This window comes from the organism of the source record quoted next, unplaced genomic scaffold (genome assembly GCF_019419815.1).
Source record: "Pyrus x bretschneideri cultivar Hongxiangsu unplaced genomic scaffold, Pyrus_bretschneideri_v1 Contig3, whole genome shotgun sequence".
Classification (NCBI taxonomy): domain Eukaryota; kingdom Viridiplantae; phylum Streptophyta; class Magnoliopsida; order Rosales; family Rosaceae; genus Pyrus; species Pyrus x bretschneideri.
Window position 1 is genome coordinate 10,316,501 of NW_025999612.1, and position 15,884 is coordinate 10,332,384.

The 15,884-nt window shown below is 36.2% G+C and overlaps 2 protein-coding genes across 6 annotated transcripts; one reads left to right on the plus strand and one right to left on the minus strand.

Annotated features, from left to right (window-relative positions):
* Nucleotides 1-790: 790 nt before the first annotated feature.
* Nucleotides 791-3,419, plus strand: LOC103958804 (protein EDS1L). Its single transcript, XM_048589351.1, is given in 5 exon segments — nt 791-1,240; nt 1,719-1,734; nt 1,737-2,470; nt 2,549-2,662; nt 2,664-3,419. Coding segments are annotated over 5 exon segments (1,848 nt in total). The 5' UTR covers nt 791-871; the 3' UTR covers nt 3,279-3,419.
* Nucleotides 3,420-3,508: 89 nt separating this feature from the next.
* LOC125479674 lies at nt 3,509-6,587 on the minus strand. Of its 5 annotated transcripts, none has more exons than XR_007260165.1 (5): nt 6,349-6,587; nt 6,169-6,232; nt 5,127-6,031; nt 4,497-4,554; nt 3,509-3,701 (listed from the first exon to the last, which is right to left on the minus strand). XR_007260165.1 is itself a non-coding variant. In XM_048589353.1 (4 exons), the coding sequence occupies exons 1-3, from the start codon at nt 6,427-6,429 to the stop codon at nt 5,154-5,156; spliced, it is 1,023 nt and encodes a 340-aa protein (XP_048445310.1). In that variant the 5' UTR covers nt 6,430-6,587; the 3' UTR covers nt 3,509-3,701; nt 5,127-5,153. The 5 variants fall into 5 exon arrangements, 3 of the variants coding, with proteins under 3 accessions (XP_048445310.1, XP_048445311.1, XP_048445309.1); XR_007260164.1 differs by adding an exon at nt 4,655-4,737 and having other exon boundaries at nt 3,509-4,554; XM_048589353.1 differs by lacking the exon at nt 4,497-4,554.
* Nucleotides 6,588-15,884: the final 9,297 nt, after the last annotated feature.

The window sequence follows — 15,884 nt, forward strand, 5'->3', positions numbered from 1 at the left end:
ATACTTTTCTTAAGGGAACCAGAAGGCTTACAAAAATATGACAACAAAATGCAATTGTTGAGGTTGTGTGGCTCGATACAAGCTATGAACACAAGCGAGCGTGACAATTCACTGCACAAATACCACAATAATTTACACGCCAAAAAAAAAAACGGAAAGAGCACTAAATCGACAGTAAAAACAAAAACAATATCTCCATTCTAGCACTATTTTACAGTAAATTTCCAAAGCAACAGAACAAACAGAATTTCCTGCACAGTGAGAAGAAACTTTCGACGAAAGTGGAAGGCAAAGACCTTGCATTGCAGTATTAAGAAAACATTTTCTTCTAGTCTTCTTTTTCTTTTGGGTCAACTTTTAATCTTCTTCAAATATTAAGAAAACATTTTGTGGAATTAGTAGGAAACTTACATGTGAAGTACATCAACTTTAAGCCTCGTCAGCCAATGTAAAGCATTACTTGTTTATGACAATTAATAAACACTTTACAGGAATATCCTAACCACGTCAATCATATACATGTCATCTTTACACCTACTCGCAACCAAGAGGGCCACTAATGAACTCAAATAAAGGTGCGTCCTCCTTTGTTGTGTGTGAAAGTGCAGATGACGTATATCATAAAGAAAGTTGAAGTTCTATTATAAAATTAATTGGTAATATGAGAATAGCACAACAATTCATACTACAAATTGTTGTCTAGTGAAGACAAGAATTCCAACCAAAACAAAAATGGAAGCCCAAGTCTTGACCAAGACTTGAGGGCATCCTTATACTTTTCTCATCCATTCCATCCCGCCACTCCTTAAAGTAAGACCCAAATCAAATTATCAAAAACCAGAAAAGAAAAAAAATATCATAATTTAGAAAAATGGGAAGTGAAAGGCTGGGAGAGAAGTTGAATATAAGCGAGGAGCTTATCAAGAAAAGCTGCTCTCTTGCCTTCAAGGCACACAAATCCCCAGATGATCTGTTTCATGTGGAGGAATATGCTTCTGGATCATCAGATGTTGTTTTCAGCTTCCCAGGATCTTGGTCTGTGGAGAGTTGGGCTTCTGGAGAAAGTGCTTTTGGGGAAAAAAAGATCCAACTTTCACTCTTTCCTTCCATGAAAAGCATAGGTCATTATGATGAAGCTGCCGGACCTGGTGGGCACCAAGATTTAGCAATTGCAAGTTTCAACCAAGCCTTTGTGCAGAAGTTTGAACATGTATTGCAGAATTCCCAGCTTAAAAATAAGGTATCAATTTGATATTGTTATTCATTTGCTATAGTTGCTAATTGTAAATTTTTAATTTTGCCACATAAACATTATATGTAAAAGAATGTAAAGTACTACGTCGAAAACTTGACAAAATAAAACGCTATATATAAGCGAGTGTATTCACAACAAAAATATGTAAGTGCTAAAACTGATGCGGACTTTTCATGTATAAGCATTTGATAGCGTTACACTTTAAAGAAAAACACTTCAAATCCAATACTTCAGAAAAACTGTCTACTGCGTGAAGATTTTTCCTCCCGATGTGCTATTTAAGTAATTTTGTATAAAACGTATAGTTTTCAGAGCAATTTTCCTAGTTTACTAAACTATTAACACTTTGACATTTTGTAATAAAACCCGACACCTATTGGCTATGCCTTAGTACGCACAAATATAATGTGTTGCGGGATGTTAATTAGTAACTCAGGTGGTCTTTCATTCTTAATTCTCTCAGGTGCAAGAGGTTGTCAATGAAAGAAGAGAATAGTATTTACCGGCCACTCTACAGGCGGTCCAACTGCCGTGCTTGCCACAATCTGGTGCTTTGAAAATTACCCGAAACAAAGCCATGAAACATTTTTCTGTGTGACTTTCGGATCTCCCCTTTTTGGTAACCATATTATTTCCCATGCTCTTAGGAGAGAAAATTGGTCTCAATACTTCATACATTTTGTCATGAGATATGACATTATCCCTCGGATTCTGCTTGCTCCACTCTCTTCCATTCAACATGAATTCGAGAGGATCCTTCCCTTCTTCGACCCAAATTCCCCCGCCTATGCGAGTCAGTCGGTTGGATCATCCCAGGAAGCCTTCCTTTTGTTTAGAAATGTGATGAGAAATGCAGCATCTCTTACAACTCATGCTGCCTCCAAACTACAGGGGAGTACCAACCCATTACTCGAAACTGTAAAAAAGTTCGTTAAGCTAAGCCCGTACAAACCTTTCGGAACTTACATTTTTTGCACCGGCAACGGGAAACTGGTTGTCATGAAAAACCCTGAAGCTGTGCTGCAACTCTTGTTCTACTCGTGTCAATTGAGCAGCGAAAGTGAAGGGGCAAGGATCGTGCTTAAATGCTTAAACGAGCATTTGGCCTACGAAAATGAGCTTGAAGGCAGCTTGGACATGCAGTGTGTGACTTATGATGATAACCTAGAAACGCTCCCCTTAGCCTCAGATGGTTTCTTTGATGACCTTGGCATGGTAAGTACTTTAATCGTTTCAATATATTACATCACTTCTCTTCAAAATAGTACGTTCTAACTTTGTCGAAAATCGCAGAGCGAAAAGGCTAGATTATGCCTTCGCGCAGCAGGAGAATTCGAGAAGCAAAAACGAAGAAACCAGGAGAAAGGTTGGTTCAAAACTGGAGATGATCACGAAACATTTGAAAATAATTGAAGACTACCGGGCCTTATGCGAGCACACTGTCGGATATTACAAAGCCTTCAAAATTCATAAAAACAAGACAGATTTCGATGCTAATTTGAGCAGGATTGAGCTAACAGGTATAATGGATGAGGTCATTGAAATGTTCACAAGATACGACCTCCCCGATGAACTGGAGGCTACAAAAGAGTGGATAAATCTTGGAACTAGGTATCGCCGCCTTGTCGAGCCTCTCGATGTGGCTAACTACTACAGGCACTCGAAGGACGAGGACACCGAATCCTATATGAAGAAAGGCAGGCCAACGCGCTACAAATGGATGCAGAGATGGCTCGAGTACGAACAGAAACTGCAAACTGGTTCATGCGGGGAGTCTTGCTTCTGGGCAGAAGTGGAGGAGTTGCACAAGCTTTCCGGCAACTTTGCGGCGGTATACAAGGAAAGGGAGAGAATTTTGAGAGTTCAGGAGCAAGTAGGGAAATGGATTCCGGACGGGGTGATCGGTAAGGATGTGTTGCTCAAGTCGTCCACCTTCGAGGAATGGTGGAGCAAACTCCCCGCTGACCTACAAACAGAAACGATTTCGCTACTTGTGAATGGTTTAGGAAATGTGCAAGCGTAACAGTACGATGGTGCGCAAGTTTGGTTCCAACAAGTGGGAACCGAGAATCAGATGTAGAGTCGTCTTCATTGTGTATGTCAAAATGTATGCCAGTTCCTGTAAGCCTTACAGAATAACAGCAAAACCTGGATTTTTCGTGGATTTGTTTGTTTTCAAGATCAAACGCGAAATATAGAACTTGACGCACCCCGTTCTGACGTACTCGAGATCAAACTAAAAAGATTTACGCAGAACGGCACAACAGGATTCAATCTTGTCATACATCCTACACCGGCACGTTAAATTTGCTCGAGTGTGCTACAAATCACTTCCAGATAATACATTAAATGTTCCGAACGAATAACATGTCTAAGACAACCAGAGGGTCACAAAATAACATTAGTTTGCTGGACTGTCGGGTAGCTTTTATAAATGGCTTCCCTACTGCACATGCACAAGAGAGATCAAATTAGTTTGCTACGACGCGTTTTCAACACACGGAGGGAGTGCACAAAAGAACATCAACATTACTAATCAAGGTCATAGTCGACGAGAAGAAACACAAAGCAAATACTAGTAATCACCATAAGAATTACGAATTCTAAAACGTAACAGTAAGCATCAAGACATGAATAGTTTCGTTATGTGTAAAAGGCAAATTGGTGTATCAAGCCATTCCACATATGAAGAAATGCAAGTGAAACATTTGAGTTTAATTTCCTTGCTACGGCTGCTTGAGAAAGAACAGAGAATCCATGTATACAGTCAAGTTAAACTGCGATAGAAATACGAAAAAAGTCATGAAAGTGCATACAGACAAGTGAAACAGTGATAGAAACATGAAAAAACCCATGAAAAGCAGGACTTACAAGTGACCGGAGTCATTATCTCCAGGTTCCTGAGGGATAAAAGATACCCTCTGTATTTTTTTGTCGAAGGAGATAAAAGATAAATAGTACTAAATCAAATGCAACATAAGTCTAATACCTTCATGCCTTAAACATTTGACTAATCCATAGATAGAAGTTGAAAAGGTACATAGCCCTCGACAGAGGGGTTAAGACCCTTGACGATGGTACCAACACCGTCCTAAGCAAGAGAAGCTCCTAGGTTCCCTCTTGAAATTGTACCCTATTCTCTCACATGAAACATGTTACCAGAACAAAATAATTGTAGAGTACGGTTTGCTAATATCCATGTTAACCTTAAAAGACTGATGCCCATGTACAGAAATCTTACCCAGACGAAGCTCCACATGAAAATTCTACACACCATAACCTTAGAAAACTAAGATCCCCTACATTAGAAGTATAAACAGGTAAGTGTATAACATTGTTCTCAAAAGTTAAACAAATATATTAATGGACCACAAACAAGATCGGAAATTTCTAGATTACCATGACTTAACAGCTGAGATTAATGAAAGGGACCTCGCGTTTGAATCCAAATCCAGCCATAGAGATGTACAATTATGAAGAAACTATAGAGTTAAACCATTAGGAACAACTCATCCAGGATACGGATGGCTTCTACACCATTAATTAGAAATGAAAATAAACCAAAACTAAAATACGACAATCAAATACTACATAAAGGAAAAATTAAACTAAAAGAAGTAGCATACCAGAGAATAATTGATTCATGTATTGAATTTCTATACCACCTTATATATTCACATAAGAACACCGAGTCACTGAGTTCTCTAAATCAGCAAATGCACCATACAGATAGAACCAACTCAAAATAGAAGCAGGTCAATTCCGGGCGCTCAAAACCCTATATACCCGCATCTAACTAGCGAAATCAAATTCTAACACTGTAAAACACACAAAACCGAGGACTCAAAAAACCAGAGACCAGCATACATACATAACTCACGAAAAGCAGAAGCTCTCCTTAGGACCTTGTGATCATGCTACAAGAACGAGGCAGCTGAAATGTGAGACTTCCTCCATGCACACTTGTCTCTGCCTCAACAAGCTCATGCTCGTATGGCTTCCTGCAGCCAGGGCAGCGACCGTCCTCCTCCAGAATCCTATTGTGGCAGAAAAGGCAGAGCCGGAATCCGCACAAGCAAGGCAAAAAGCTCGTGTCCGTGAAATCCAAATCTTCATAGCATATAGGACACGAGGATGGCACGGCAACACCATTATAGGCCCAAGGAACACCACTACAACTGTAATGTTTCCGGTTTGAATTCGGCAAGCTAAGCTGCTTAGCCAAATTGGGCAGACTCTGAGGCCGAAATGCATCGTCAGGCCTCCAAGCATGGGCATTCCCCCAAGCTTTAGGGATAGCTCTGCCGCACTGAGGGTTCAAATTCTCAACCCCATCGGACCCAATAGTCGTTTCCTGAGGAGAAACCATTTGAGCAATTGGATCATGCTCTGGGGGCGATTCTGGACATGGGATTTTCGGCTTCTCATCCGCAGCTAAGGCGTCAGCCACCGCTTCCCAATCGTCCAAGCAACCATCGTCACCACCACCTTCCTCATCCTCTGTGATATTACCAGAGCAACAGCCACCGCTGCTACTACTGCTGCTAGTAAAGGTAGTCTCGGAATAGTTGCTGCCCAAGACACTACTTGTCAAACTGGTCGGACTGTTCGACTCCAAATCGCTGTCATGGTGGTGGTGATGGTGGATCGATCCGTCAATCTGTCCACCTCTGGGCTTCATCTCCATATTACCAAATGAACGGTTGTTATTCCGCTCCTTGCCCGCTTTAATGACGCCGTTCAGTTCCTCCTTGCAATCCTTGTTCTTCACAGCGCCTAAATCCCACCAAATCCAATCAATCAAATGCCAAAAACAATAAATTTTTACAGAAATCCCCACAAATCTCCGAAATTTAACGACATATACAATCACAAAGCAATTAAATGTATAAATTATAAGATCGCATGCACACCTTGAGAAAGCCATTGCTCCCGACGAACATCGAGCTTGCACTGCTTCAATTTGGCAGACCTGGCCTGAAAAATCCCCAAATAAATCAATCAAATCGTCAAAAATTAATCAAGAAACAAACTTTCGCACCTAGAATCTCAAGAAATCTAAAAAAAGAGGGAATTAAAATTTGAAATCTCACCCTCTTCTTCTTCCCCAAATCCCTGCCGCCGTTGTTCGGGGCTGCATGGACGGAGGCGCTGGTAATTGCATCGGAAACCATTGTTCCTGTCTCAACGGACGGATTCAAAATTCCAAAGATTCACAGAAAAACCCTAAAATTTGGTAAAAATCTTCAAGAGATTGAGAGAGAGAGAACAAGATGGATAACGGAAATTCGTAAACTTCTCTGCTCCGCTCGCCCTTTTGTGCTTCTAGAAACGTCTGGGGAGTTACATTTATAGAGCGGTTTATTCACGTAAATGCCCCTGAATTTTATATAATTTTCGGGCTTGTCCCGTTGAAGTTTACAGAATTTTGATCCTTTTTTAGGGAATTATTTATGTACGGAAAGGGTGTTTTTGTAAAGTGCTTTTAACCAAAAAACGTGCATGATTCCGCTTCACGGAGACTTTAAATCCGATACGCCATCGTTTCAGGTTTTGATTCTCTAGGAATTTTTATCTTTTGAATAATTACAAAAATATTGGTGCACGAACGTAAAAGTAAATTCCAGATGAGATACACTTAATTACACATTAATATCGATAACCCTCTTAATTTATTTTTTTAAATTTAAATTAAAATTAAATAAAATAATAAAATTACTGTACTTCAAGTATTTCTTAATCCTTATAATATGAATTCTAAAAGAAATGCCGATTTCACTTAATAAGATAAACCCTGATTGTTATTGTTATTGTTGTATTCTTATTTTAACGACAATATCCATAGGATGATCAATGTGATTAAGAAAGCGTGTTCAATAGCTATCTTTGCACAATTTGACTGCATCTTTGAAATTCATTGTATCGAGTATTTCATATCCCGGCAAATTTGTAATAAATAGTAATTTTACACTCGCTTTCTTCTTTTGCACTTTTTTCTCGTTTAAGTTGTATTTTCATGATAAGACTTACGGTTTGCTTAATGGGTTGCAATGCAAGTAATAATTTTACGCTTGTTTTCTCTTTCTACATTTTTTTTTCGTTTTGGACACAGTTTCATAATTACTCAAAGTTTTACTTGAAAAGGTCAAAATAAAAATAAAAATAAAAAATTGCATGAAAAATAACATGAATGCACATCGTTGTATACGGTTTAGAAGTTCAAGATGGTGACATTAAATCAAATACTTAGTGAAACTCAACTCCTTACAAATTTCTACTTTCTTCTGACTATCTGAATTGGATTAGGACAGAAGTATAATTAACATAAAGACAATTGTCAATTATATATATATATTTATATTACTACCACTCTTCTCTTCCATCATAAAAACATGCATTAACTGCTTATTTAATTCAAAATTTAACTTGTTATGGTATAAATAAATATTCTGTAGTTGGTATGGTATCTACGTGTTTCATACTATAAGTTTATTTATTGTTCATACGATGACAGCCAATATAATATGTTCATATGTATTTGATGACCGCTTTTGAACCAATATGGTTGTTTGAGATTGACATATATTCTCAGTTTGGTTCTTCACAATAAAAATCGATAAAAGTAGTATCTGAGTTTGTCCACCATGAATCATTTTGATCATTCTATGAAAAAAATGTCAATATATTTACTAAATTGTCACATGAACGACCACGTGACCACCTTTTATTAAGGGTTTTTTGGCCAAACCGACTCTTTTACTTAACGAGAATATTGATAGATTTTTCATGAAATGACCAAAATGATTTACGGTGACAAACTCAAGGACCACGTCTATCGATTTTCATTGTTAAGGACTAAAGTAAAGAATTATATCAATTTCATATACTGTTTTGGCTAAGAAGTCATTTGATGACACATAATGTGACAATAAACTTATGTTGGTTTAGTTATACTATTGGGAGATATTTAATTTGATCATTGCTATCAATTGTTGATCATGATTCATCAAGATATGCGTCTTCAGACTCATTGGACATATCTACATAAAAGTCGACGATCAACTCGGTTGCCATGAGTGCAAGATGCTAGACAAAATGCTTCGTAAAACTGGAACTAATGAGATGACGTCTCTAACTCTTAAAGCTATATTTAAGTGATGATTAAGAAGATGGTTAGTCAAAATTATAGTACTAAACCAACCTTAAAACCCATCACCATATATATTGACATCACATCATGTGGAATTCCACCCGTATCAATCATATATTTAATACTGACGTCGATCAAAATATTTAAGATTTAAAAACATACGTTGCCTAAAGAAAAGATTTCAAAATATGCATAAATATCGAGGGAAAAATGAAGGAGCCGGCCTTTGCTAGCAGGCAGGCATAGCCATATTGTTTTTGCCAATTCAAGAAATCAAGCTGTTGCTAGCTGCGGCATAATCGTGTGTTAATTAATATGCATTGCAACGTCAACCAAATTTTAGAGCAAAATTTAAAATTTGTATATGACCTCGCATCGAGTTTAGAATTCGTTCCTTAACTTAATAAAACGTGTACCATTGATCTTTGCCGTTAACTTCCATAAAATAACTATTAGTTTGATGATGTGTCATCCATGTAGGTCCCACAGAACCAAAATCTTTCACCATCCAAACAATAGAACATTGATATTCCTCTTCACTTGTAAGTGAGAGGTTTTAGTTCGATTCTCACTACGACGAATTGAAATTGAATTATTGTGGTTAGTTCATTGTAAGGCTTAACGTATTTTTCACTCAATAATACAAATAATATTGTGTGTGTAAAAAAAATAGACTTTTGGAATTCAATCAATAACAAAGTTACAAAAATGGCCTAAATTAATTGCTCTACTCCAATTTGACCAAAAAAAAAAAAAAAAAAGGGGCTCTGCTCCACAAGAAAAAAATTATACGCTTAATCTTCATGGAGATGCAGGTTCTGCAGGGCATGCCAGTGCTTATTGGCTCTAATGGTCATGTACCGGGCCACTTATTTTCAGCTCCATCAACTAAAACAAGTTTAGGTTCCATCCTAATACATGCAAGATGTTCGTTCAGTTTTTAATGTAGAATCACATTCTCAATGCGCGCTCACGAGTGGTGTCATTTATCTTCACGCATAAACAACATATATTGATTGACGTGAGAACACATAAATCATTAAGCTCAACACGTGAACGTAAATGTTTCACCTTAAAACATATTGGCACTAGGAGAGCGGCTAAACTTCTTGCAAGCACATGCAGCGCAACGTCTTTCAACATCAACACGATGACTATGAATAAAGAATGTAAGTCAATGCAAACATTACAATTTGTAATTCAATGACCTGAATAAATAGAAATTAAATTGATTATTGGGAAATTTAAACCAGTAAACAATCGTTCTTCATAAGTAAACCATCCAATACAAATCCAGTCATTTGTGGTAGATTTTGGCTTCATTGTTGGACATTTCTTTCAGTCTATAGCTTTCGACTGAAATTTGCTGGTAGGAAGCTGTAAAACTCGTCGAGAAGATCACGATCCTGAAGAAGAAGGGTCACCTGCAACAATATTCAGCAACAGTTTCAATAATATGTTATTTTTTTTCAGTCAATTTATGACTTGTATGTATATACGGGTTCCTTGTTATGTCGTATGAATAAGAACCTCGTCCAACAAGAGGTTTGTAACTCACGTAATTGAGAGTGATTGTGAACATATATTCATACGTGTGTGTTCAAAATCTCCGTTTCTAATATATGTACAAAAATAATAACAATAATATTAACCTCGTCCACTACTTTGGACATGTCTATCTTCTTGGCCTGAAACTCATTCAGAATATGCAAGAACAACCTGTATTTCTGCTCGTCATTGGAAAATCGTTTCTGCAAAATGAAATACGTAGAAAAACAAATGGAACAAAAAATTAAAACCATATATAGTTCGTGTAAAAATAAAAAATAAATAAATAACAACACTTGCAAATTTGTTGATTTGAAACGTTGTACCTTGACGTTATTTACTAAATTTAACGCGTCTTCAAATTCGGCCTCAAAAAGCCAAACGGGTCTTGCAACCATCTTTTTTTTTTTTCCCTTTTCAGCAAGAAGCTGTCCAAACCTAAAATGCTCATAAAAACCAACAAATTAGGGTTTACGCAAGGAAAAAAAACTTGCTTACAAAAAATATCGAGAAATTACTCAGAGGTTCACAGGTAAAAGTTTACAAACATTTTTTAGATATATTTAAAAATAATAATAATAAGAAGGGCAACCATTTTAGCAAGCAGTTGAAGGACATATACGAAGGACAACTCGAATTTTTAGAAAAACATCACCCAAGTCATTTAAGAGACTCATTGGAGTTCGGATGGTCAGTGGAGAGTACTCATCAGTTGGAAAAATTTTTCGGTGTACCCGGTACACCAAAAAAATTTGTGTACCCTCACTCATAATGGTGTACCCTCACTTTTTGTACCCTCACTTATTTTTCAATAAATAAATTCTAATGAGTGAGGGTACACCAAATTTTTTTGGTGTACCGGGTACACCGAAAAATTCCTCCATCAGTTGACCCCCTTGCCCCTTCCCTTGCCCCTTGATAGGTCTGACATTGGACCAAGTAATAATGCAAAATATGTAAAATATATTACCAATGGTGAGTTTCAGGTAAATCTCACATCAATCAATGGTTTATTCATGATCCATAGATTACAAATTATGATAGGGTTGAAATACAACGAAAAAAAGAAGAAAAAAAATTTAACAAATCAAATCGAAAACTCATTCAGATATGCAATTTCTAGGGTATCAAGATGGTTGAAAAGTGAGCATACTAATTACCTCAGTTTAAACTCGAAGCACCAGTGCTGAACAAATATTGAAGATCACGTTTAAATAGAGGGAGAAACTCTTAATGTGTTCAAGTTTGACACAAATTCCTTGTTTAACGAAACAGTAATCCATTTAATTAGACTAATTAGTTAGATTAGAACACTGTTTCTGGAGTGGCGTGAGTTTTTTGTTACCCCAATCTTTATCGACCAAACGGTTTGATTCCTACACAATAACAAACTTTATGGTGATGAGAGTCATACTAACTCATGAGATAAATATATTACTCAAAATAAATATTAATTAAAAAAATTAAACTCACTTGTACTTATTGCAATAATAACAGAGTCTTATCTCATTATTTAGAATTAGTTGTACAAATTTTAAAACACTACTGCGCTCGATTTTGCATCATATCTTTAATTTATGACACACGCTTGCCATGCCGTGCTAAGAGCATAAATCGGGCCAAGATTAAACAAGGTTTTTGGACTTGCCACAACAAAAACCCAATTAGTCCCGCAACTAAGAAAGTAGAATTATGGATGAAATCTTCTTGATGCTACTGGAACTCTTACGAACAATGCTTAGCTACTCAATAATGAGTAGGAACTCTGACTTAACAATTTTTGTCTCTAATTTATAAAATTCCGTGCCTATAATAGGAATCATTAATACTATAAATCACTATGCAAAGATAATTCTTGCAAAAGTTGAATATAAAATGAGGTTGTTTAGTCAATTAATTATGGCAAATAGATAGACGGTTTGTAATGCTTTTACTATTTTTATCCATCTGTTTTTATAGAGTTCATTGACTAAACGAGCTTAGAGCATTCACTATACTAAGAAAAAGTGGGCTGGACTTATTTTAAAGATTTGCATTGGGCTAAAACTTAAGCAAGTTTTCGAAATCTTTGGATGGGCATATTATTGAGGGCCCAAAAAACAATTCTTGGGTGTCCATAAAATCAGCACCAAAGGAAGAATGAAACTGTCCCTGTCCTATTTAGTTCACCTTTCCATTTCAAATCCAACCACAAAATTATGTTGCCACCCAGCCAATAAGTTCAAGGCAATTTTCAGGTGTATGCATCTCATTGCGTGGGGTTCTATGACTGGTTAGATCTGATGTTGAAGGCCTAAAGTTAGGGAACTTCAAGTTTGGACTACCATATCCAACAATCTTGTGGTCCTCAATATGGTTGACCATGGCCTAAACCCAAATTACAAAAATGATAACATCAAAGTATAAGCACCAAAGTTTTGGGGTAAAAATAATGTTTAGACGGCGAGCCTAGTAGCGTAGGCTTGTAACTGAGTAAGACATTAAAGTGATTGGTGATAGAGCCTTGATCAAGTGAGGCATGGTGTTTTAATTTTGTTCATTGTTGTTGCGAAGTCACTTTAAGCTCGTCCTAAACCACTCGGGTTAGTAGGAACGTCCCACCCATTATGAGTGGGTAGCAAACAAAAATAATGTTTAGACCTAATACGATTATACAAACCACAAATTTAGGTGAGACTGTTGAATTTAGTCGCTCAAGCACTGTTTTATCATATGAATATGAATTATGCTGGAGTTGGTCTCTCACACATTGTTTTATCAAATGAGTGAGATTGTTCAAATTAATCATCCACGCACTGTTTTATCTGATATTTTGTATGGTAAATCAAATAAGTAGGTCTAATTAAACCCCAAAAAATGCGAAGAAATGAAGACTCTAAGATGGTGCCAAGGACATTTTGTTCTTTCTTTTAATTCATTCTCTTTGGAAGCCAAAGGCCACCACCTAATTGTCCTTTTCCTTTGCATGTGGAATTATGAGGTGTGTTGAATCCGATGATATCCTTATTTTGAAGGCACATTACAGAAACAAGTTATGAATGATAATCACCATGGTGGTTCAGTAGTCGATGACAAACTGTAGACCTATATTTTACACGGTATATTCTGAGTTTGATTCCTGCATTGTGAATCACAAAATGGTGGCTAGACGAAGGTAAGAATACCTTTGTGAATCTTCTTAATCCCTGAAAAAATGCATTACCTTGACGAAGCCACCAACTAATTCCTTTATAAAAAGAAAAAAGTTGTGAATCACGAAAGATGATACATATATATAGGATACAATAATTTATAATTTTAATGGCTATAATGCCACTCAAGCTAATTTTGAGTCCACATCCCATGTGGTATGATGACCTTGGAACATGCACATTGCACACCTATAAGTCCAATCAAAGTCTTGTCTTTAATTCTAAGTCACCCACCTATATATTAAAGCAAAATGATATATACCACCACAACAAAATTCCCAAAACTTAGATCTTACGATATTATAAATTCTCGTACTTTATGTGAAAGAGTTAAAAAAGAAGTAGAAGGTTTTTAGGAAAAAGAATTCATACATAAGTTATCGTTATGTTAATTTTTGTTTTTTTATCTTTTTCAATTCATTCGATAATCAAAAATTTAAAATAATGTATAAAAGCTAAAAATGATGTGTGAATAACACAACACAACATCAAAATCCTAATGATCATAAGATTGACGCGGCATCAAGATCCTAATGATCATAAGATTGACTATATATATTAATGTGTCCAATTAATCTACATGAAAAATAAGAAAAATTTTCACGTGACAAACAAGCATGGCAGCAGGCAGTACTCTAACCAAAAGAATGTTTTGTTCTTGGCAGTATCTGCCGCATTCCCTGTATATGGTTTGTATACACACAACTTGGGGCTTCCCAACATATCTGAACTCGTTATCCTCCACCCTTCTTCACTTGATGCCGAGATAGATGCCAGCAATCAATATTCACTTTAATTCATCAACTACTTTTGGCAAAAATTAATTCCAAAATCAACTTTTCCCTTTCGTTTCGTGACCCAACTCCAACGACGCTCGAAAAATTACTCTTTTCCTTCATAAATTGAATCTTGCAAGCCCTAGTAAGTGGATTGACAAAAATATCCCGCCCTGTGAGAGGCACATGACATGCTTGAACTCGTTATCCTCTACCCTTCTTCACTTAATGCCAAGATAGATGCCAGCAATCAATATTCACTTTAATTCTTCAACAACTTTTGGCAAAAATTAATTCCGAAATCAACTTTTCCCTTTCGCTTCATGATCCAACTCCAACGACGCTCCAAAAAATTACCCTTTTCCTTCGTAAATTGAATCTAGCAAGCCCTAATAAGTGGATTGACAAAAATATCCCTCTCTATAAGAGGCAAGTGACATGTTTTAACTAAAATGAATGGAAGGTAACATATGTCGTATTTCAACAGTTAAGAGAGTCTAAGTCATTAAAAATTACCATTGAAGGTTCAAGTGGTACTAGCTTGCATGCTTTCAAGTTCAGGTTATACTTATGTAAAATCTCATACATATAACATATATACATAATATATACACATATATATTATAATATATTACTACTTGAATACTTAAACCGCATATATATGTTTTGAGCTTGGAAACTTCATGTTATTTGTCGCGCTACATACAAAGCAAATTGCACATGGCCTGCACCCTGCAAATAGAATTCACTGAATTGAGCCAAGACCAAAGTTCTCGTTCTCTGCATGAGAGACATACGGATGAGTTTTGTGCATCAACAGTCAACACATTAGAAAACACGTTAAGGTATGGTGCGTTGTCCTTATCGTCCCCACAATCATACATTCAATTTTGCTTGTATGGCACCTTTTATATAAGATGAAAACTTGATTACCTCGGTTTCATGCACCAGTCGTGTATGTGTCGTGCACAAACTGACACACATTTGGTGTATAAAACCGAGATAAGACAATTCTTCTACAAGTATAAAAGCTGGTTTAGGATTTATTGAAAATTGAAATTCAAATGCCACGTATTTTTAAAAAACTGAAAATGTTTTAGCAATAATATTTTTTAATTTTAAAACCATTTAAAATATTTTCTGCAAGAAATACGTAACTTGTAATTTTATTCTTTCTTGTCCACAATCATTGCCGTTCATCCAGTTGAAGTAATCAGTTCTTTTGCTTCAGAACCATTTAGCTTTCCAATGAGGGGTTAACTGGTTAATTAGGCAGGTAGGTAAGGAGAGGTTGAAAGGTTGAGACCCATATTTTACTGTACGGTTCGAAAGCACACATTTCTTGGCCAGTTGGCCCACAATTATTAACAAATTGCATTCCTGATTTGATTTTGTTGGTCCACTAATTGTTGTCAAGCACCATAAATATAACAATCAGTATTACGATTAATGGTATTCTTATTTACTTATAAATAAAATATGTCATGGTCATCTTACATGAATGACGAACAAGGATAATATTGTGACGAGTTTGACACCTATTAACAACTAGTTCATTGTGTGACGTAATCTAATCCAACTTCTTTTAAAGTAGAATATCGTTGTACAAAAAAATACCAAAACTATGGATATTATAGCTGTAATGCCTTTGTGAGTTTCCTGTCCTCGAAAAGGTGGATTGACGTGACGAAACCAGCAGCTGATCTCTTTTTGAAATAAGAAATCAATACGTTCTTATTATCCGATGTACATGATCTGAAATTTTATAATTTTGTATGTATTCTCGTGCTAATATGCTATCATATTGAATCTTTAATTAGTTCAACATCTCTCTTATTTGTTAGGTGCAACAAATAAAGGATTAATCCAAAATTTTGATTAATTAATTAATTAGTTCTTAAGCATGATCAAGTAAACCAAACTCTCCGTTAACCACTATGCACTCCGTTATGATTTAGTTGAAT